The 23,718-nt window shown below is 40.5% G+C and overlaps 1 protein-coding gene across 1 annotated transcript in view; it reads left to right on the top strand.

The window, feature by feature from the left end:
- Positions 1 to 1,458: 1,458 nt before the first annotated feature.
- The window catches only part of grin2aa (glutamate receptor, ionotropic, N-methyl D-aspartate 2A, a), a 124,166-nt gene continuing 101,906 nt past the window's right edge, over positions 1,459 to 23,718 (top strand). The window contains exons 1-2 of the mRNA XM_026947015.3: positions 1,459 to 1,850; positions 7,735 to 8,142. Of these exons, the coding sequence (XP_026802816.1) occupies positions 7,738 to 8,142 (405 nt within the window). The 5' untranslated portion in view covers positions 1,459 to 1,850; positions 7,735 to 7,737. The remainder of the gene's footprint in view (positions 1,851 to 7,734; positions 8,143 to 23,718) is intronic.

Genomic DNA, 23,718 nt, shown 5'->3' with positions numbered 1-23,718 from the left:
TCACAGAACCGGTCCTGAGTCTGAACTCAAGTATTTGTGCCACGTGTGCAAATGCCTTCACTGTCATCTATAAACATGGACAAAACTTTTAAGCTGCTTTCACACTTGGATTCTTTTTCTCAAACCCCAAAGCAGGTTTTACATGAAATCCTACAGGAAGATTCTGAAAAGAAAAAGAAAAGCAGTCTGAGGTTTTTGTTCACAGCGTCGTGTAACAGGAGCGGCGGATTTATTTGTGGTTGGACGCCGGGGTTTAAACATCCAGCAAATCAGACTTAAGTCAGACTTGCAATAATAGGTCATAAATATCAGTGTCCATGAGCAAAAGTAAAGGAATGGACAAATAAACATGTCATTGTGTACTGTATGTGTGGTCTATACAAATTTAGCAACGTGATCACGGGGAATGCACTTTCCAAAAGCACTTTCTTTACGTCCTGACCAATCATGCTGCACGTTGCGGGGAAAGAGAGCAAAACAGACATGGAGGACAGAGTGCAGTGGAAGTGAGGAGATTGAAGACATGCGGAATAGAAAAATGCTGGCACGGTGGTGCAGCGGATAACATTCCCGCCTCACAGCTCCAGGATCTCCGGCTCCGTCCTGACCCCGGGTTACTGTCTGCGTGGTTTCACGTGTTCTCCCGGTGTCCGTATGGGGTTCCTCCTCGTTCTCCGGTTTCTTCACACTGTCCAAAAGCATGTACATGCGTGGAACTTGGATTGGATTGATTGATGCTAAATTACTGCTAGTTGGGAATGTGTGTGCGTGTGTGTGTGTGTGTGTGTGTGTGTGTGGGTGGGTGGGTGATGGACAGGCATCCCATTCTGCTTCACACCCAGCGTTCCTGGGAGAGAGTCTGGAGCCACCATAACACCTAACCCGGATAAATCACTTACTCGAGAAGGAGTGTGTATATATATATATATATATAATGAAAATGCTCCTTCTTTCCTTGACCTTAGTGCATGATTTACACTGCAGCACCGTTCTGAAGTTTGCTGTAGAGGTGTGATTAGCTTTAAAGGAGCGCAGAGAAAAGGAGGAAAGAAAGAAAGGATGGATCACGGAGCATCCTGCTCTCCTCTGCATTTTATTTCATCCTCCAGTCGCAGACCTGCTGCTGCTGCTCTCTGCATGTGTATATATATGTGTGCGTGAGAGTGTGTGTGTGTGTGTGTGAGAGAGAGAGAGAGAGAGAGAGAGAGAGAAAGTGTGTGTGTGTGTGTGTGTGTGAGAGAGAGAGAGAGAGAGAGTGTGTGTGTGTGTGTGTGAGAGAGAGAGAGAGAGAGAGAGAGAGTGTGTGTGTGTGAGAGAGAGAGAGAGGGAGAGAGAAAGAGAGAGAGAGTGTGTGTGTGTGTGAGAGAGAGAGAGAGGGAGAGAGAAAGAGAGAGAGAGAGTGTGTGTGTGTGTGTGTGTGAGAGAGAGAGAGAAAGAGAGAGAGTGTGTGTGTGTTTGTGCGCGCGCGCGTGCGTTTCTGCTTCTTCTTCTTCTTTTTTTCCAACCCCGCAGCTTTGGATGCGGGACCGAGGAGGCAACACACAGACACACAAACACACACACACACACAAACACACACACACACACAAACACACACAGACACACACAGAGTCATGGATAAAGCTCGCGGACGCCAAGAAGCCACTTTGGATTTAATGTGATGTCGCGGGATCGAAGTTGAAGGATAATAAAGGGCGACCGTTCAATCATCCGCAACCCGGCAGGAGAAAAGAGGAGAAGAAAGACTGAGAGAGAGAGATAGAGAGAGAGAGAGAGAGAGAGAGAGAGAGGACAGGACCTGCTGCGATGTCCACTCCGGTTCTGGAGCTCTGTGGAGGAGAGACGATGCTGTGAGTAGCCTAAATATTCGCTATATACTGTTTTCTCTCGTCCATTTTTACGCATACGCTCTCCAGGAAAAAGTGCACCGCATCCTAAAGACAGAGGCATAAAATCCCAAACGTGCGTGTTACCTGGATGAACCGCAGCACAATAGCTTTGTCTTGGCTTTTTTCTTTCATGTAAACCTGATCTAAAGAGCTGTCGGGTGCGTATCGAAAGCCTGCATCGTGCGCCATGCAGACAATTCTTTGCGAATGAAATGCAATGAGATTGTAGTCTGACTGCAGCAAACTGCTGGCTAGGGCTGATGATGTGTGTCGAAATTAAATAGAAATACAGTATGAGTGTGTGAGTGTGTGAGCGTGTGAGTGTGAAACTGCTTTGGATGATCATGTGAGTCTCCGGAGTCTCTGCGTCCCGAGCGCAGGATTAAAATAAATAATAAACCCCGGAGCCTTGTGCACGAGCAGAGCAGAGCAGAGATAGCGCTCAGAAATCTTACAGTGCATTGCAGTTACAGCTTTTTTTTCTTTTTCTGGACAGCCTGGACCTCGCGTTCAAGCAGATCAGATCTTTTGGGTTTATCTATTTCTTCTTCTTCTTCTTTTTTTCCCCACCTGCTTGGTGCACTTTGTACCACACTTTTATCCAGACAGTTTCAGTGAACCGCGCGCTCCTTTCAGACACAATGCGCTTCATTCCTGCATGACAGCCATATGCTATAGACATGTAGGTGTGTGTACAGTAGGTGTGTATAAGCACGACATTGAATGCGCTGGAGTCGCGTCCTAAAGCGGAATGAGGCTGAGGTCCGGGCCGAGGCGCACCGACAGGGGGCGCGCGTGCATAAAGCTGCAATTTGCGGGAACTAACGAGACTCCTAAATACATCTATACACATCTATACACATCTAAACACATTTAAACACATCTATACACATCTAAAGACATCTATACACATTTAAAGACATCTATACACATCTAAACACATCTATACACATCTATACACATTTAAACACATCTATACACATCTATACACATTTAAACACATCTATACACATCTATACACATTTAAAGACATCTATACACATCTATACACATCTAAACACATCTATACACATCTATACACATCTAAAGACATCTATACACATTTAAAGACATCTATACACATCTAAACACATCTAAACACATCTATACACATCTAAAGACATCTAAATACATCTATACACATTTAAAGACATCTATACACATTTAAAGACATCTATACACATCTAAAGACATCTATACACATTTAAAGACATCTATACACATCTAAACACATCTAAACACATCTAAACACATCTAAAGACATCTAAATACATCTATACACATTTAAAGACATCTAAAGACATCTAAATACATCTATACACATCTAAAGACATCTATACACATCTAAAGACATCTATACACATCTAAACACATCTATACACATCTAAACACATCTATACACATCTAAACACATCTAAAGACATCTAAATACATCTATACACATCTAAACACATCTATACACATCTAAACACATCTATACACATCTAAACACATCTAAAGACATCTAAAGACATCTATACACATCTATACACATTTAAAGACATCTATACACATCTAAAGACATCTATACACATCTAAACACATTTAAACACATCTATACACATTTAAAGACATCTAAACACATCTAAACACATCTAAACACATCTATACACATTTAAAGACATCTATACACATCTAAACACATCTAAACACATCTAAACACATCTATACACATTTAAAGACATCTATACACATCTAAACACATCTATACACATCTAAACACATCTATACACATTTAAACACATCTATACACATTTAAAGACATCTATACACATCTAAACACATCAATACACATCTAAACACATCTATACACATTTAAAGACATCTATACACATCTAAACACATCTATACACATCTATACACATTTAAAGACATCTATACACATCTAAACACATCTATACACATCTAAAGACATCTATACACATTTAAACACATCTATACACATCTAAACACATCTATACACATCTAAACACATCTATACACATCTAAACACATCTATACACATTTAAAGACAACTATAGGCTTCTATACGCATCTATAGACATCTAATGGCAACTATAGGCTTCTATACACAACTAAACACACATATACACACCTAAAGACATCCATACATATCTGTAGATGTCAATATACATCTATACACGTATAAAAAAAATATAGACATATAAAGAAATCTAAAGACATAGAAAAAAAATAAACTTCCACACACAACCATAGACTTCTATACACATCTATATACATCTGTAGATTTCTATATACACATCTAAAGCCATCTAATGGCCACTATAGACTTCTATACACACCTAAACACACATATACACATCTAAAGACATTTAAACACATCTATACACATCTAAAGACAACTATAGGCTTCTATACACATCTATACACATCTATAGACATCTAATGGCAACTATAGGCTTCTATACACATTTAAAGACATCTAAACACATCTGTAGATGTCAATATACATCTATACACATATAAAAATATAGACATATAAAGAAATGTAAAGACATATAAAAAAAATATAAACTTCCACACACAACCATAGACTTCTATACACATCTAAAAACATCTCAAGACATTTATAAACAGCTATACACATCTATAGACATCTTTATACATCTATACACATAAACATATCCATCTACATCTATAGACATCTATATCATTTTCTAATTCCATGGTTTGAGCTCCATCTCTCTAGCTGTTGCTCTGTCTGATTATTGTATATATAGTAAACATACAAAGTTGCAGCAAATACAGTACTCTAAAGAGTCTGATAAACAAATAAATCAGTGAAGAAGTCAGCCTCATTTCATTCCATCTACAAACTCAAGAACTTACTCTGTAACCATTCAGCACTACGTAAGGAATAAAATGTTTGTGATGTTTATTTAACAGTTATAGAAGGAGTATCCAGTGTCAGCGCTTTGTAACAGTTGGAGGTTTACTTTTCCAACAATCTTCAGGAGGAGTTTACACTTTGTGGTTTCTCAGTAACATGACAAGCTGCGTTTTTACTTCAAGGGAGAGAAAAGTGACATAACTGGGTTTGAGGACGTTCCGTAACATTACATGGAACTATAAATGGAGAAAAAGTGTGTTCATATTTTCCCCATGTTTTCGCTTCAATTTGGTCATCCACCAACCCCCCGGCTTTCCCCTATCATATGACAGCGAACAACCGGCGAGGGTGAAAGCTAATACGTGCTTCCTCCGAGACGTGTGACGCCAGCCAACCGCGTTTTCTGAAATACTGCATCACAGAGCGGCGTAACACATTCGGAGGAAAGTGCTGTTTGCCCTCTTCCACATACATGAGCTCACAGATGCCCATGATTGGCTAGTGTCACGGTGATTGACAGGGGAGACAGAAGACGCCCCTCCCACCCAAGTTTGCTCTCTAGTACTCCTGATTATGGAGCACTGTGGCATCATGGGGATTCGAACTCGCGATCTCCAGATGATAAGGCAATTGGATTTAATGAATGGTGGATTTAAATATTAAGAAAAGACTGGATAATCCAAAAGTGATGGGATGGAAAAGGAGGATGGGAGATAAAAAGAGGACCCCCCCTCCCCCCCACACACATACACACACATCCAAAAAATTGAGCTCTAGGTAAAAGCTGTGATGTCATCAACATGGCTTCCTAAAACGCCACATTAGGTTTCATCAGATCAGACGCTGCAGCTTCACCTCTCTCTGAACCATATGATCTGCGGCGATCATCTCTTCACCTCGCTTACACATGTAGGCCACGTCGGATGTTCAGGAGGCTCCGTTCCCTCAGTGCGCTCGTGGTGCGATGATGTCAGCACTCCGCTCTTCTGCTCTGCTTGCTGCTCAGCCTCGGTGTCAGACGGCATCTTCATCACTCGCTCATCGCCAGCTCTTCGTTCGCCTGGTTTCCAAAACGAGACTCTCGGAACATAGAAATGTTTCACTGCTCATTTTCTTCCTGCTTCAGGTCTTTACACAGTGACGTCTGTTCATTGTGTTCGACGCTCTAACATTAGCTTGAGCTTGAACTTACCCCTACAGGTTTATTTTAAATATTTGGATACTGCATTAAAACAAATCAATCTATTCTTATATAATTTTAATCTCAGGGTTGCCAGGTCTGCATGAAAAAAATCACCCCAATCATCAATAACGCCAGTCTGATGGACAACATGCTGGTTTCTTAAACAGTGCTGAAATGGTCTTGCGTTATTAATTGACTGAAAGTGATGCATTTATAACATGAGCATGCTAGAACTAGCACATGCTTTAATAAATAAATGTCATTAATCCGATATAACACCCAAACCTCCTACGTACAGCCAAAAAAGGGTTTGATTTTCCCAAAAACTAACAGCACCAATGTTTTCAATCTTCTTAAATTCTGTGAAAAAGCAAAACGTTGTTTAAGGCTCAACACGAATGGATTTCCCTGCAAGATTTTTGGTTTTTGTGGGAAGACATCTGATTTGTGATCAGATAGATGGTTTTATTTATGTTCTGTAGCTAGCTTGTGCTGAATATCATACAAACCCAGCGCTACCAGTGAAACCATGGCAACCAGCAGTAGGCTAAAAATAGGACACGCCCACATGCGACAAGTTTAGAGCAATCTGAGCGAAAAATCGCATGGTAAGAGTTTTTCAGCTTGACCCTTGAGGGGAACTCAAAGGTTCTATGCAGAACCGTACAACAGGAGTGTTTCTCTTTGAGAGAAGGTTCTAAGCAGAACCCATTAGTAAGAGCCTTGACCATCCCTTGAAGGAAGCATTAATAACGAATCGCCACGTTAATTAACTAATCTGAACACACACTTGTTGAAGGAGCTGACGTTCCAGCCAAGAAGGTTCTTCAAGAGTTCTTTAAGGGTACTTTGGGTATTTAAGGGTTCTTAGCTTCTAAAAAAATCATTCCTTTGGAAATGTTTCTGATAGGAAAAATATCTGTTATTGGATTCTCTATAGAACCTTTAAAGCTTTTATCAAAGGGACACTTAATGGTTCTTAATGGTTATTTGACCTACAATCAGTCTCTTAGTTATCATTGGATGCCTAAAGAACCCTTGAAGATCCCTTTTTTTTAAGAGTGTACCAAGTACCAAGAGCTAAATGTTAAACTCCTGACAGGTTCTAGGTATTAGGAAGAAAATATTGAGCAATAATGTGAAATAATCAAACATGCAGAAAAAATGTTCTTCAAAGTTGGTTTAGGGTTTTTTCCTGGAACTCTTTCTAACAGGGAAACACTCTGTGCTTGAGTTCTATAGAAAACCTTTAAGGGTTCCCCCAGGGACAACCGAGAACCCAATACGGGTTATAAATTATAAAGTAAGTCAGTTGTCTTAATGGAGAAAAATATGATGTGTCATTCTTTAAAAATGTGTAATTGTTGGAAAAGTTGCTCTGGAATAATAGTAATAATAATAATAATAATAATAATAATAACAACAAAACACTTGTTATAGGAAAATAATCGATGGCCCACATGCTACCTTTCCATCATTGATTAATGTCCTTTATATAAAGCTGTACATGTTCTCAAATCTTCACAGAACTGGTCAAGTGTAAAAACTGGAGATTTAGATCAGAACACTGCAGAACATTTCTCATCGTTCTGTAGAAATGAACGATTTCTTTGCTAACCTTCATATCAATAATCTGTAAATAAATAGAGGATGTATATTAGCATTCTGGCCACTTTAGTTTTTTTTTTTTTTTTTTTTAATAAAAACTCAATGTTTTTCTTTCATGACAACAGGGAATGAAGTTGAGCACTATGGGGTTTTCCAGCTTGGCACTCCTGATGCTCCCGGCTCTCCTCACCCTGGTGGGCGTGGTCCACGCCGCCGAGAAGGTTCCCATTCTGAACATTGCCGTGATCCTGGGCCGAACGCGCTACATCTCGGACCGGGACATCCGCGCCCTGTGGAGCAAGGACGACCCGATCGACGTCAACGTGGTCACGCTGCTGGTCAACGAAACGGATCCGAAGAGCATCATCACTCATGTGTGCGACCTCATGTCCGGGACTAAGATCCACGGCGTGGTGTTCGGCGACGGCACCGACCAGGAAGCCATCGCCCAGATTTTGGATTTTATTTCCTCGCAGACGTTGATACCCATCCTGGGGATTCACGGCGGATCGTCCATGATCATGGCGGACAAGGTAAGCGTGCATTCGTTATTGCGTGGCTTATTGTTAAGAATCTGTGGAATATTTTCCCAACATTTCCTTCCTCAACATGTTTGACCTAAATCCTAAGTCTTGTTCCACTGGCAACAATTCTCATTTTTATCATAACAGCATAGAAAATTTGCCTATCAGGTGACGTGTAAATGTAGCTAGCTTGTCGGATTTGTTGATTAGCTAGCTAGTCCATACTATAATGTGTGTGTCTGTTAATAATGTGTGTTTTTAAATAGAGAAATCAGACTTCTGCTATTTTAATACCTGCCCTTCAGTCGTATTCGTTTACACACAAAATCTTTGAAGTAACTTTCAGGCTCCTGTAAATCACACTGTAGATGGTAAATTCATCTATTTGCATTGACTCCGCCCACTGTTTTTAGACTTTTAAGTAGAAACTCCTTTTCAAATTAAGGCAAACACATAAAAATCGTTTTTATTATGTTGGTCATGTAAAAAACTGCAAATCCCTGTAGAGTCTTTCAGAGTTAATGAGCTTGACCGTTATTTTTGCTATAAAGTTTGCATTTTAGTGAATCAGGGCTTAAAAGGAAGTAAATGTAAAATTATTTTGAATTGTGAGTGTGTGAAATCGACTGTACTTGCTGTACGTTTCACTCGATATAGATGTAAACCCTCTCCGGTTAAAGCTGTGCGCTTTAGCTTCATGGTCGTTCCGATCCAGAGTGAGGCATTTCTCTACTGAAGTTACACATTATACATTATTGAATACTTTAAATGTTCCGCTAGTAAAAATAGGCACACGTGCAACCTGAAGACTTTTCTCAGGTTTCTGTTTTTCATCTCTCTGATCCAAAACAAAGCCTAAAGTATGTTCCGTGGCATTACACTGTATTTACAGAGGGAAAGAAATCGGATAAGTGAATTTCATTATTATACTTAAGCATCATTTTAGCGCATTTAACTTTTACCCGATTATAATTAAAATTCATATTTCACTTTTACTGAGTTACATTTCCACAAAATAAAAACAATCATTTCATCATTACGTCATCAGCTACTGTGCTATAATTCACTCACGTTTATACACATTTTTAAATTTCCTTTTTCCCCCCAAACTTTCACTTAAGTATCATTTAACTGTTTCTTTATCCATTAATTCACTTTCCTCTCTGTCTTCCTTCCTCTCTCTCCCTCCATCTCCCTTCCTTCCTTCCTTCCTTCCTCTTTCTCTTAATTCCTTCCTTCCTTTCTTTCTCTTTCTTCACTCTGTCATCTCACCCTCTTCATTCTTTCTTTCCTTCCTTCCCTAATTTCTTCCTCTCTCTCCTTTCATCTCATTCTTCCTTCCTTCTTTCCTTCCTTTCTCCTTTCCTCCCTTCCTTCTTTTCTCCTTTCCTCTCTCTTCCTTCTTCCCTTCCTTCTTCTCAGTCTTCCTTCCCTCCTCTCTCTCTCCTTTCATCTCATTCTTCCTTCCTTTCTTGATTCCTCATTTATTATTTTGTTCTTTCCCCTCTTGTTCTTCTTTCTTTCCTTTCTCCTTTCCTTCCTTCCTTCCTTCTTTCCTCTCTCTTCCTTCCTTCCTCTCTTCCTTCCTTTCTTCTTTCCTCTCTTCCTTCCTTTCTTCTTTCCTCTCTTCCTTCTTTCTTTCATTACTCTATTCCTTCCTTCCTCTCTTTCTGCCTTTCTCCTTTCCTCTCTTCCTTCCTTTCTCCTTTCCTCTCTCTTCCTTCTTTCCTTCATTACTCTATTCCTTCCTTCCTTCCTTCCTCTCTTTCTGCCTTTCTCCTTTCCTCTCTTCCTTCTTTCCTTCCTTCCTCTCTCTTCCTTCCTTCATTCCTTCTTTCCATCCTTCCTAGTGTGTTGTGAACTTCCGCCAGCACTCTTCATCCCACTGCGTCTCTTTTTGAAACGCTCGCACCTCGTGCTGCTGTGAAATACAGATCTGTATATCGTATTGACTTTAATGGCAGTTTATTAGTTTCCTCTCACAGATTGACTCCGGAGCGTCGGTACTTTAAGAGCGCTTTTATTTCTGAGAGTATTGTCTTCCTGCGGTTTTCTGGGTGTGAGTGTGACTCGGCGTGGATGAGAACGACACGTCAGTGCTGATTAATTGGCTGATTATCAGACGGGTCACACGTCAGTGCTCAGAGACGTGTGTCATTGTGTCATACGTTTTATAGCCTGGTACGTAAAAAGGTCGGTGCACAGGCAGGTTCAGTTCCCCGAGTTACAGACATAAATCTCACGTGTTCAGGTAATAAGTTTAGTCTTTTTTTTTACACAGAAGTGAAAATGCAGAACGTCAAACGCTTTCAGAATTCGGGTTTATTGGAAATTTCGTTTCTGCCTGTGAGCTGATAAACCCAGCGGAGCGAATCCTTCATGAGCTGGAGAACAGATTATCATCACACACTGCATTATCGATCCGTTTAATTTCTCCATCAGGTTTTTATTGGAGAAACGAAGAAAAACTGCTGAAGCAAAAACTTTCAGGTGTTTTTTTTGTGTGTTTTGATGCTTTTCCTTAAAAAATTGCATCATTTTCCCCCCAAAGACTCGAGACGTGCTAAAATGTTGCATTAGGCTTTTTTTTTTTTTTTAAACCACTGTTGAATTCTGGGTTCTGATTGGTCAGGAGGTGTTGATTAGTTCTCTAGAACAGCAGCTCTGACAGTAGTGCAGCTGCACATCGCAGGTTTATATTAATCCACTCGTTCTGTTAATATGTTATGGTTTCTATAGTAACGGCTCATTCACAGCGCACGCTCCACTGATAATAACAGATTAATAAACGCCAGTAAGGAGACGTTTATGTGACATTTATGGAAGGAGTCTCCAGTGTCAGGGCTTTGTAACAGTCAGAGGTAAAGCTGTAACTAATCAGACATCATCTCTCTTCTTCTTTCTTTCTTTCTCTAATCTATTTTCTTCCTTCCTCTGTAACTTTTTTCCTTTCTTTCTTTCTTGCATGAAAGAATTTTCATTTCACTACTGCTTTAAATCTTTACTCCATCTTTCTTTCTTTCTTTCTTTCTTCCGTCCTTCCTTCCTTCCATTCATTCTTTCTTTCGTTCTTTCTTTCTTCCCCTTCCTTCCTTCCTTCCTTCCTTTCTTTTGTTCTTTACCCTTCCTTCCTTTTTCCCTGCCTTTCTTCGTTTCTTTCTTTCTTTTTGCCCTTTCTTTCTTTCTTTCCTTCCATTCATTCTTTCTTTCTTTCTTTCCTTCCTTCCTTCCTTTCCTGGTATAAGATGAGTAAAACAGGCTGTTATGTAAAAATATTTAATTACGACGTGCGTAAAAGCAGAAAAGTGCGATAATTAAAATAAAAAGTGATACAGCAGTGTAAAGTGTAAAGTAAATAATAAAAGTTAGAGAGCGACTTAAATGCAAAAAAAAAAGAAGTTTGTAGATGCACACTGTTGAACTTCAGAGTTTACATTTATTTTATATTAGAAACACGTTTACACTGTAAGCCTTTATCTAACGGTCCTGGTGCTGAACAGGAAGCTGGAGCTCTGAGGCTCGGCACCGCAAACCAGTCGCTGGGAATCGATTGTAATTTCCTAATGTTCCGTTTGGGAAACACTGCGTCAGGGAAACGGTCGAACGAGACTGGATCAAGCCGCTTCATCAATACGTTAACTGACAGCTTGGTGACTTTCATACGAGTGTAAATGAGAACACTGTTATAATCACAGCTGACCCAGTCTCAACTGCTGATTAATCCACCAGCGCGCGTGTGTGTGTGCGTGCGTGTGTGTGTATTTGTGTGTGTGTGTGTGTGTGTGCGCGTGTGTGTGTGTGTGTGTGTGTGTGTGTGAGAGAGAGATCTAGCCGTTAAACATGGCTGTGGTGTTTTTATTTCTTTATTCTCTCGCACCTCTCTGTGATCTTAACTCGGAGTTTTATTGCTCAGAGCAGTAATACAGTGTAAAATGTGAGTTCTCGGAGGAGCCTTTGCGCTCGGTGTGTAAGAACGCTTTTATTTGTGAACTCGCGGCGCTCGTTTTATTGTGCCTCAGCGAAATACTCCAATGAAATGAATCTAAATCTTATAAGAGACGTCCTGAAAGCTAGATGCACATTTAATAAGAATAAAGAGAAGTTCAGCACAGAGGCTGCTGTTACAAACAAATGTGCTGCTTTCTAAAAAATATCTGTGTGTAGTAATAGTTCCTGTTGCACTATAAAATAGTTCCTGTTGCAGGATAAAGTAGTTAATGCTGCACTATAAAATAGTTCCTGTTGCACTATAAAGTAGTTCCTGTTGCCATAAAATGTAGTTCCTGTCACAGTATCGTGTACTTCCTGTTGCAGTATAATGTAGTTCCTTTTTGGAGTATAAAGTAGTTCCTGTTGCACTATAAAGTAGTTCCTGTTGCACTATAAAGTAGTTCCTGTTGCAGTCTAAAGTAGTTCCTGTTGCAGCATAAAATAATTCCTGTTGCCGTAAAATGTAGTTCCTGTGGCAGTATAAAGTAGTTCCTGTGGCAGTATAAAGTAGTTCCTGTCGCACTATAAAATAGTTCCTGTGGCAGTATAATGTAGTTCCTGTCGCACTATAAAAAAGTTCCTGTGGCAGTATAAAGTAGTTCCTGTCGCAGTATAATGTAGTTCCTGTGGCAGTATAAAGTAGTTCCTGTGGCAGTATAATGTAGTTCCTGTGGCAGTAAAATGTAGTTCCTGTGGCAGTATAATGTAGTTCCTGTGGCAGTATAATGTAGTTCCTGTGGCAGTATAAAGTAGTTCCTGTTGCAGCATAAAATAATTCCTGTTGCATTTTGCGTTCACACTACAATCGTTATGTGGTCATATGCGTCTCGGAGACTTTGGACTCTGTTCACACTTAGCGCTCTCTACCTGGGATCACCGTGGTAACGGCAGGTGTGAACAGAGACGTGTCCGTTGTCCCGGGACGTACAGCAGCTCAGTTTTTCTGGGATTTAGTTTCAGCTGATGAGCTGCCATCCATGACGAGACGTCTACCAGACGTCTGAGTGAGGAAAAGAGACGCTGAGTTGAGTGTCGTCTGCATAGCGGTGGTATGAAAACCCACGTGAGGAATATGAATCTAAACAAACTCAGCAGTGGCGTAGCGAAGTGGCTAGATTTATTTTTTAAATATATATGTATATATTTATCCACAGTTGTGTCCACGACACCATGAGACTCGTACAGAACACCAGTTTTGATTTCGTTGGCACTTTAAAGCGGCAAATCTTTAAAAAAACGCTGAGGTTGCTAATGATGAATGTGAGCTAATCGGGGGCAGTTAGCATCAAGCAGCTGCAAACGTGTGTGGAAATGATCTCCATCAGCTCTCATTTGTTGTGCTGAACAGCTCTTTTGTGAAGATAAATGCTGGAATGGGTATTATTTCGGACTTGATCAGCACCAGAAGAGCAGATGTTTCCTCTGGACGGCTGGTGGATTTAACAGATGGGGTCTGAACCCTGGTTTCACACTGAACCACCAGATCAGCTCGGCTGCAGGGACGAGGCCGTTTGTCTCCAGAAATTACGCCTCCTTTTACAAAATCACTACATGTAACAAGAAAGAAAGAAAAGTAAAGTAAAAGTAAAGACTTGTATACATGTCATAGATCTCAAATCTTTTTATTATTCATATATTATATCATTGTGTAAAAAGCAGTATCTCTTGGTCAGAGAGAATAAAAGCCGCAGGTGGAACTGATCGTTGTGTTTCGTCATCCGCTGCGCGACAATAAGGCCGTCTCCTCCTGAGCGTCTCTCTCTCCGCTGTAAAGTGAGAGTTTTTAATCACCTCATTGCGAGTCTATTTCTCAGGTAATAACACTCTCCACCTCAGAAAGCAGAGATAAGCCAGTGCTGTTTGTCAGCTGCTGCGTCTCAGTCGCTCCTCAGAGATCTGTGATATGGCTCTTTCTCTTTAATTGCTCCTGGCAGAGTCAGTTATAGACCCCGAGGCTAAAAATAATCATTAAAAAACAAAGGCTTCGTGTTTGGGTGCAAGCTGATCTGTCTGATTGAGGAATGTTTTGGTACACACTGGGATGTTACTGAGAGGCGCGATGACGCGTGTGTCGCTGACAGATACAGTTCTGCTGAACTGATTCTTCACTGACGTGGTTCCAGTGAGCGTGAACTGTATCGCTAGTGTTTAAGAACCAATCAGGACTGATAGAGGCGTCAATAACTGATTAACTGACTGAATGACAAACTGACTGATTAACAGAATGACTGAACTGACGGACTGAGAGACTAACTGAATGAATAAAAGAATGAATGAATGACTGAATGACTAAATAACTGACAAACTGACTGATTCACTGATTAACTGACTGACTGACTAACTGAATGAATGAATGAGTGACTAATTGTGTAACTGACTGACTGACTGACTGACTGACTGAATGAATGAATGAATGAATGAATGAATGAATGAATGGCCAATTGACTATATAACTGACAGAGTAAGTAACGAACTGAGTGATTCGCTGATTAACTGAATGCCTGAATAACTGAATGAATGAATGAATGAATGAATGAATGAATGACTATCTGACTGAATGAACGACTATCTGACTGAATGAATGAATAAATGAATGAATGACTGACTATCTGATTGACTGAATGAATGATTATCTGACTGATTGAAAGCCTGAATAACTGAATGTATGAATGAATAAAGGAATGAATGAATGACTATCTGACTGACTGACTGAATGAATGAATGAATGAATGAATGAAAGCCTGAATAACTGAATGCATGAATGAATAAAGGAATGAATGAATGACTGATTGACTGACTGACTGACTGAATGAATGAATGAATGAATATCTGACTGAATGAATGACCAAAAGTATGAATGAATGAGTGACTGATTGAAAGCCTGAATAACTGAATGAATGAATGAATGAATGAATGAATGAATAAATGCATGAATGACTACCTGCCTGAATATGCAACTGCCTGAATGAATGACAAATCAGATGACTCTATGACTATATGACTGACTGATTAAAACATTCCACCTGTTGTCTGTATTTTATTGATCCGCCTCGATGTCTTTAATCAGCCGTTAAACAGATCCGAGTGAAAAGTCACTGTGCACATTCTCAGCTAGCGTGACCTGTTTATGCTAAATTTGCACTTGTGTGAAACAAGTAATATATAAAAGTCAACCTTTGCTAAGATCTCAGTTCACTGTAGGATTTGTGGATGAGAACGGATGAAGTGACGCGCTCGGTATGAAGTCATGCCATAGAAACCGAACGCTAGTGTGTTAGATGTTAGATGTTTAAATGGTTGATGTTTGTCTTCGATTGCTAGTCTACTGCAGTGATTTCTGCTAACGGCTCTAAATTAGCTGGAAGAAACGCAGCACTGTTCACTAAACGACGCTGCTGATGGAAGCTCCGTGTCAGTCAATGTGCTTCAGCGTGGACTCCATTGTTATTTAAGTACCCAGAGTAGCGTACGGATCCGGCTGTAAATCAGCAGCGGTGTGTTTTACTGCAGCCGGTCAGCGGGGGACCGCTGGCTGCCTCTGTTACCCGCAGCAGAGATGTTCTACAGAGCACTACACACACACACACACACACACACACACACACACACACACACCACCAGCTTCTAGTTCCAGGTGTCAGGTTCCACACCGCAGCAGCACTACACACACCGCTAACGTTAATAATACCGACTCTAAATGAGCGCTGTGCATTGTGACAGGAAGCTCTGAGTCGATCAGATCTCGTTTATCGTAATGCTGAAACGCTCGACTGTAACACTCACACACGGCCATGTTTATTTCCCCAGCATTCACCTTTCACTGCTCCATTCACTTTCTTTCATTCTCAAATATGCAAATTATTTATAAAATGTTTACAAACCAGATGATGGTGAACTAATTCGACCTGAAAGTAACGCGAAAACACGAAGGTAATACAGCACCTAAAAAAAGATAAAATGATGGAGAGATTAAAGAAAGATTAAAACAAAAAAATCTTTTAAATAAATAAGAAAGAAAGAAAGAAATGTAGATATATAGGAGCAAGAGGAAAGCAAGAAAGAAAGAGAACGAAAGAAAGAAAAGATCAAACAAATGGAAAAATAAGAAAGGAAATAGATTGAATCAAAAGAATAACAGGGAAACTTAGATAGAGAAAGAATGAAAGAACAAATAAATGAAAAAATGAATGAACTGAACGAAGAGCGATAGGAAAGTAAAGATAAACTGAAAGAAAGTAAGAAAACACTGTAATATCTTTTTTTAAATGACTGATCTGAAACAAAAAAGTGATTTTAGAAAGAAGGAAAAATTAAGAAAGGGATGAAGGAAGACAATGGTGGAAAAGAAAGAAAGGCAGGAAGGAAGAAGAGAAAGAGAGAAAAGGAAAGACAGGAAGAGAACAAAATGGCATAATCACAAAATCACAAACTGATCACTGCTGATCATAACGTAAGCACATGCTAACGTGCGTAAAGTGTGAATAAAAAGGTGACTGTTAGTGGCGGGGCTAGTGTGAGGGTGGGGCTAGTGTAGGGGCGGGGCTAGTGTGAGGGTGGGGCTAGTGTAGGGGCGGGGCTAGTGTGAGGGTGGGGCTAGTGTAGGGGTGGGGCTAGTGCGGAGCCAGCTACCTTTTCATTCGTAAGTTTTTACGCAGCACGTTGCTGTGCTGATGATGTCAGAGCAGATAAAGAACAGTTACCTCATACAGCATCTTCATTCATCGTTTGTTTGTGTGTGTGTGTGTGCATGTGCACGTGTACGTGTAGTGTGTGTACGTGTAGTGTGTGTGTGTGCATGTGTGTGTGTACGTGTGCGTGTGTTTGTACACGTGTGTTTGTGTGTGTTTGTGTGTGTGTGTGTGTGCACGTGTAGCGTGTGTGTGTGTGTGTGTGTGTGTACGTGTAGCGTGTGTGTGCATGTGTGTGTGTACATGTGCGTGTGTTTGTACATGTGTGTTTGTGTGTGTTTTTGTGTGTGTGCGTGCATGTGTGTGTGTGTGTGTGTGTGTGTGTTCAGCACTGAGTAATGTACATGGAACACATTTCAAGGTCACTCGTCACATTTCACAGGAAAAGTCATCATTAAGGAATGTATGGTGTCGTCTGTTTGCTCTGCGCAGCGCTGAGATAATAAACACCGTGTGCAGTCAGGGTCGAGTCCGAGACGCTCAGCGTCATCACCAGCCTCACGCTTATTCACTCTCATTCCTCTTAGACACTCCGCTGCCCAGTTCTCCAATCTGATTGGTCTGACAGTAGTGCAGCCGCCAATCACGCAGGCTCTAACAGCTTATCGTTTCTATAGTAACAGCTGCTTTCTCTTTTTCTTTCTTTCTTTCTTTCTTTCTTTCTTTCTTTCTCAACTTCTTACTTTCTTTCTTTCTTTCTTTCTCAACTTCTTACTTTCTTATTAATCTTCTTTAATTATGCTGTTACCTTCCTTTTTCTTTCTTTCTTTCTTTCTTTCTTTCTTTCTCAATTTCTTACTTTCTTATTAATCTTCTTTCATTATGCTGTTACCTTTCTCTTTCTTTCTTTCTTTCTTTCTTTCTCAACTTACTTTCTTTCTTTCTTTCTCAATTTCTTACTTTCTTATTAATCTTCTTTCATTATGCTGTTACCTTCCTTTTTCTTTCTTTCTTTCTTTCTTTCTTTCTTACTTACTTTCTTATTAATCTTCTTTCATTATGCTGTTACCTTCCTTTTTCTTTCTTTCTTTCTTTCTTTCTCAATTTCTTACTTTCTTATTAATCTTCTTTCATTATGTTGTTACCTTGCTTTTTCTTTCTTTCTTTCTTTCTTTCTTTCTCAGTTTCTTACTTTCTTATTAATCTTCTTTCATTATGTTGTTACCTTGCTTTTTCTTTCTTTCTTTCTTTCTTTCTTTTTCTTTCTTTCTTAACATTTTGATTCTTCTTTCCTGCTCTTGTTACCTGCCTTTCTTTATCTTTCTTTTTTCTTTCTTTCTTTCATTCGTTCCTTCCTTCATTTTGTTTCTTACTTCCTTTTCTTTCTTTCTTTTTTTGTCTTATGGTCAAAAGAGAGAAAGAACAAAGACGGATGAAGGAGCGACTGTACATAGCTGTTAAAGTAATAACAGGAACTTGTTTTGTGGGCGTTCAACAATGTTAAATGTAACTCTAAATGGACAAAAAAGTACAACCAATTGTAATCGTTGGCAATTTGCTGTGGTAGAAGAGGAATAAAACACTTCAGGACGCGCTGTTATAAGAAAATAATCGTTAATAATTGTTGATAATTTTACTGTAACAGTACGACATGAAGTGTTTTACTCTGGAAGGAATGACATAATTTAGGAGGAGCAGGAGATGCAGCAGGAGGATGAGGATCAGGAGCAGGAGGAGGATCAGGAGGAGATGCAGGAGGAGATGGAGGAGATGGAGAAGATGGAGGAGGAGGAGGATCAGGAGGAGATGGAGGAGGAGAATCAGGAGCAGGAGGAGGATCAGGAGGAGATGGAGGAGATGGAGAAGATGGAGGAGGAGGAGGATCAGGAGAAGGAGGAGGATCAGGAGGAGAAGGAGGAGGAGATGGAGGAGATGGAGGAGGAGGATCAGGAGAAGGAGGAGGAGGAGATGGAGGAGATGGAGAAGATGGAGGAGGAGGAGGATCAGGAGGAGATGGAGGAGGAGGAGGAGGAGGAGAATCAGGAGAAGGAGGAGGATCAGGAGGAGAAGGAGGAGGAGATGGAGGAGATGGAGGAGGATAAGGAGGAGGAGGAGATGGAGAAGATGGAGGAGGAGGAGGAGGATCAGGAGAAGGAGGAGGATCAGGAGGAGAAGGAGGAGGAGATGGAGAAGATGGAGGAGGAGGAGGAGGATCAGGAGCAGGTTATTCTGCTCGTCCTTTGCTGAATAGGACGATGTTGAAAGGGAAATATTTATCAGAGAAAAGCTCAATGAGGGAAATCATTTCAGCATCGTGATGCTCTGCTCAGCGTCGTGTTCGCTTTCAAGGCTACTTCAGCGACTCGTCCGCCCCCGACGTCTCCTTTTAAACAGACAGAGAGAGACAGAGAGAGACAGAGAGAGAGGGGGAGAGAAAAAGAGAGAGAGAGAGAGAGAGAGAGATCTGTCACGACTCCTGCCACACGCACACATAAACATATTCATCTGCAAGTTCCTGACTTCTTTCTTTCCCTCAGCACACCCTGATTCCACGTCTCCTTCCCGATTCGGCTCCGTATCGTTCCGTAATGGAGCTGTTTTAAGGCCATTACCGTCACCAGTGTAGCAATAATGCGTCGGGATCGAACCCCTCGAGACGGCTGACCTAACTGCACAGCTCTCCCCAGCGCCTCCCCAGCGCCTCCGAACTCCGCTGCCTCGTTTGTCAAAGCCGACCCTGAAAATGCTACGCCGCTTTTTTTTGTCATCCGTCTTCGCTGTGAGCCGGAGCGCCTATTTTTAAAGTCGCAGCCATGAGAAAGAGAAGGAAGACGGGAAGAAGTAGAACAAAAACTAGTTTACGCTCCAGGCACGAGGCTATTTTGGAAAAGAAAAAAAAAAAGATCATGAGTTCCAACTGAAAAAAAAAAACTGCACGTGAAGGCCGAGTGTACGGTACGGGAGAAGTCACGTGACTTTTCTAAAGAAAAATACTGACATTGAAATTAAAACTGGCACGGAAACTTTCTTCCTTCTCTCTTTCCCTGATTGATTTTTCTGTTTTTTCTTTCGAAAATCACTTTTTATTTCAGATTTCACTTTCTTTCTTTCTTTCTTTTCCTTATGTTTTTTTTCTCATTTTGTTCTTTGTTTGTTTTTGTTTGTTTGTTTCTTTCTTTCTTTACAGTTTTTTCCATTTCTTTCTTTCTTTCTTTCTTGTTTTTTTTTCATTTTGTTCTTTGTTTATTTGTTTGTTTGTTTCTTTCTTTCTTTCTAGTTTTTTCATTTTGTTCTTCGTTAGTTTCTTTCTTTCTCTCTCAACTTCTTATTTTCATAGTTTTCTCCTTTCTTTTCGTTCTCACCTTGTTTGCTTGTTCGACAAAAATAAATGAATCAGGGAAAAGGATTTGAAACATGAACATGTGAAACGTGTTACACATGAAAATAAAAACGTGTGAAAATCCCCTACATGTATGAAAATGTTTACGTTTAACACGTGAGTCACGTGATTATTCACATGTGACTTTTCTCTGTGAGAGAACTGATTCCACAGAGAGAGCAGCTGAAGCTCACGTTTACGATGAACCGGAGCTAAAGCACTCGGAATAAAAAGCGGGTCGTAACCCGTACGGCTCGCGGTTGTGTGCGGCGGCTGTGCCGTGATTAGCGAGCAGAAATCATCAGCGTGATGAGACGCTGCGTGCTGCAATCTGTTGAGCGACACAAACGGTTCTCGGTCGTAAAAAAGGCGGGAAAGGAAGCGGAGATCGGCGGCGCTCAGCTGGACTTTACACACACAGGCTCAAACCCAATTACCTTCACAGCAGGAAGCTGATCCAGAGAGCTGCGAAAAAGCTCAATCTGACTGAAGAGTTAGCAGCTCGCTGGCTGCGTTTAACCAGCTTTTACATCAGCGGGAAGAACATTTCAGAACACTACAGTTTCTCAGGTTTTTCAGGACTGTGTGCTGATTTTAAAGACGGCTGTGACACACAGCAAAAGCACTAAAAAGCACTGAATGATTGAGTTCTAAAAAATTCATAATGTTCATTTTCTCTATGCTGTAAAATGACAAATCCGATCAATCGTCCTGAACGGTTCCTCGGACCGATCCCGAGGCGCGCGTGCTTCGGCGTTTCTTCAGTTCCCTGCTCACAACTTTGGTTCCTACCTGCAGTTAGTTCCTTTGTTACTTCCTGAAAAATGGAAGAAAAACTTACAACCGTTGTTTCATCTCATCCTGTCATGTAAAATGTACACAGAGGCGTTAGGAAGAAAAGTAACAGGTTAGTAGCAGAGATCGTTGGTGCCTCTGAGGAGTTTACGTAGCTGGCACAGTGATGACAACAGACACTAACTTTAAGTAATAAACTAAACGATTCATTTGAGACATTTGAGATGTTTGGAATCAGCTCCAGTGGACATAAAAAAGTCTACACAGCTATAAATCTTTTGTGATGGAAAAACAAAACAGGTTATTGTAAGATTTTTTTTTTTTTCTCCCTAAAACAGTTTTATTTGTTTTCCACTTGAATCATCTGACATGATTTATCTTTGTTTCTTTTTTTATATCACAAAAACCTGCAATTTTAACAGGGGGGGTGTAAACTTTTAATCTCCCCTGAAGTGTTCGTCCCTGGTGAGCTTCACAGCTGCTGATTTCTCCCACATCTTCTTCCACAAATTCCAAACATCTTAACTGGACTTTCTTGACATTATTAAAAAAAAAGAAAAAAAGAAAATGAATCAAAATGAATCACTCAGCGTGAATCATTCAGTATGAATCAACCCGCCTGATTAATCAACAAAGAGAGACAAGGTTCTTCCTCCAGTTCTGACTCATATCATCTCCATCTTCAGTTCTACTGTAAAACACACACACACACACACACACACACACACACTGACGCCGAGTAAAGCCTGAGACGAGGCGGAGGAGTCAAAAGGAAACGGTGATTCAGCAGGCGGGGGATTCCTTCCGAGCGGTTTGAGGTTATGATAAAGCCGAGACGATGAGTAATCACCTCGCGCATCATCAGCGCAGCGTCTTCTGTCTCTGATATTTAACCCGGCCGTGATTAGTAACCACTTCTCCTGGAGAATCGAACATGAAGCAGCTCTCGACGCCAGGACTGAAACTTTCGCTGGCGTTGAAAAAAGATAAATAAAAAAAAAAAACGCAGCTGAACTAGTTTTCTGTTTCAGGACACTAATTCAGTTGAGAAGAGAAAAAAGAGTGAGATGTTAAAGCAGTGTGCTGGAGGAGAATTTTTTATTTCCTTTTCTTTCCCGCAGCTCCACCGAGCAGAAATCCGAAAAAAAAAAGAAAACGAAAAGCGAAACTCTTCACTTTACTTACTGCACTCTGTTCAGACCAAAGAATAAAAATGTTTGGAATAAAAAAATTATTCAAAAGACGTCACATGACAATCATTTACAGGTAAATTATAGATAAATACGGTTTCGGAAACCAATTTTCCACTGAATTAATTTCTAATTATTTTTTTCTTGTTGTGGCAAAATCCCAGCTGAGACTACGACAAGAAAGACACAGAACGAAAGAAAAAAAAAGAAAGAATGAATGAAAATTTTTTCTTTCCACAACCTTAAGAACAATATAGCAATAATAAAAGTATAATATATATAATATTTTCATATATATATATATTATACTACATACTAAATATATAGATTATATAATATAATAAATAATAATTTGAATAATAAATATACTTACACTAATCGTCCTATTCGTGATAACGAATGAACTAAATGTCTCATTTCTAACAATTGCCGTTTTCCACCATTTTGCTGTGGGGCGCACAAACTTTTGAACTTTTAAACTCTATAGCTGTAAAGCTACTGAGAGAAATTTAGGATTTTAGATTAATATTTTAGCCTGAGAGAAAAACCGTGTAACAATATTTCACATTTTACTATAAACTCTGCAGACACGACATGCACGCTAATCCACTTTATTAACCTCCACCAAGGGTAAAGAGTAACACACACACACACACACACACACACGTTTACATTAACATATGCTAATACTGTAACGCTTTAATACAAACACACACACACACATGTGTACATTAACATACACTATATTACCAAAAGTATTCGGTCACCCATCCAAATGATCAGAATCAGGTGTCCTAATCACTTGGCCTGGCCACAGGTGTATAAAATCAAGCACTTAGGCACGCAGACTGTTTTTACAAACATTTGTGAAAGAATGGGCCGCTCTCAGGAGCTCAGTGAATTCCAGCGTGGAACTGTCATGGGATGCCACCTGTGCAACAAATCCAGTCGTGAAATTTCCTCGCTCCTAAATATTCCGCAGTCAACTGTCAGCTTTATCATAACAAAATGGAAGAGTTTGGGAACAACAGCAACTCAGCCACGAAGTGGTAGGCCACGTAAACTGACGGAGAGGGGTCAGCGGATGCTGAAGCGCATAGTGCAAAGAGGTCTTCGACTTTCTTCACAGTCAATTGCTACAGAGCTCCAAACTTCATGCGACCTTCAGATTAGCCCAAGTACAGTACGCAGAGAGCTTCATGGAATGGGTTTCCATGGCCGAGCAGCTGCATCCAAGCCACACATCACCAAGTGCAATGCAAAGCGTCGGATGCAGTGGTGTAAAGCACGCCGCCACTGGACTCTAGAGCAGTGGAGACACGTTCTCTGGAGTGATGAATCACGCTTTTCCATCTGGCAATCTGATGGACGAGTCTGGGTTTGGAGGTTGCCAGGAGAACAGTACATTTCAGACTGCATTGTGCCGAGTGTGAAATTTGGTGGAGGAGGAATTATGGTGTGGGGTTGTTTTTCAGGAGTTGGGCTTGGCCCCTTAGTTCCAGTGAAAGGAACTTTGAATGCTTCAGGATACCAAAACATTTTGGACAATTCCATGCTCCCAACCTTGTGGGAACAGTTTGGAGCGGGCCCCTTCCTCTTCCAA

This window comes from Pangasianodon hypophthalmus, chromosome 13 (genome assembly GCF_027358585.1).
Source record: "Pangasianodon hypophthalmus isolate fPanHyp1 chromosome 13, fPanHyp1.pri, whole genome shotgun sequence".
Lineage (NCBI taxonomy): Eukaryota > Metazoa > Chordata > Actinopteri > Siluriformes > Pangasiidae > Pangasianodon > Pangasianodon hypophthalmus.
The sequence above is the reverse complement of the archived record's forward strand: the minus strand, read 5'-3'. Positions and strand labels throughout refer to the sequence as shown.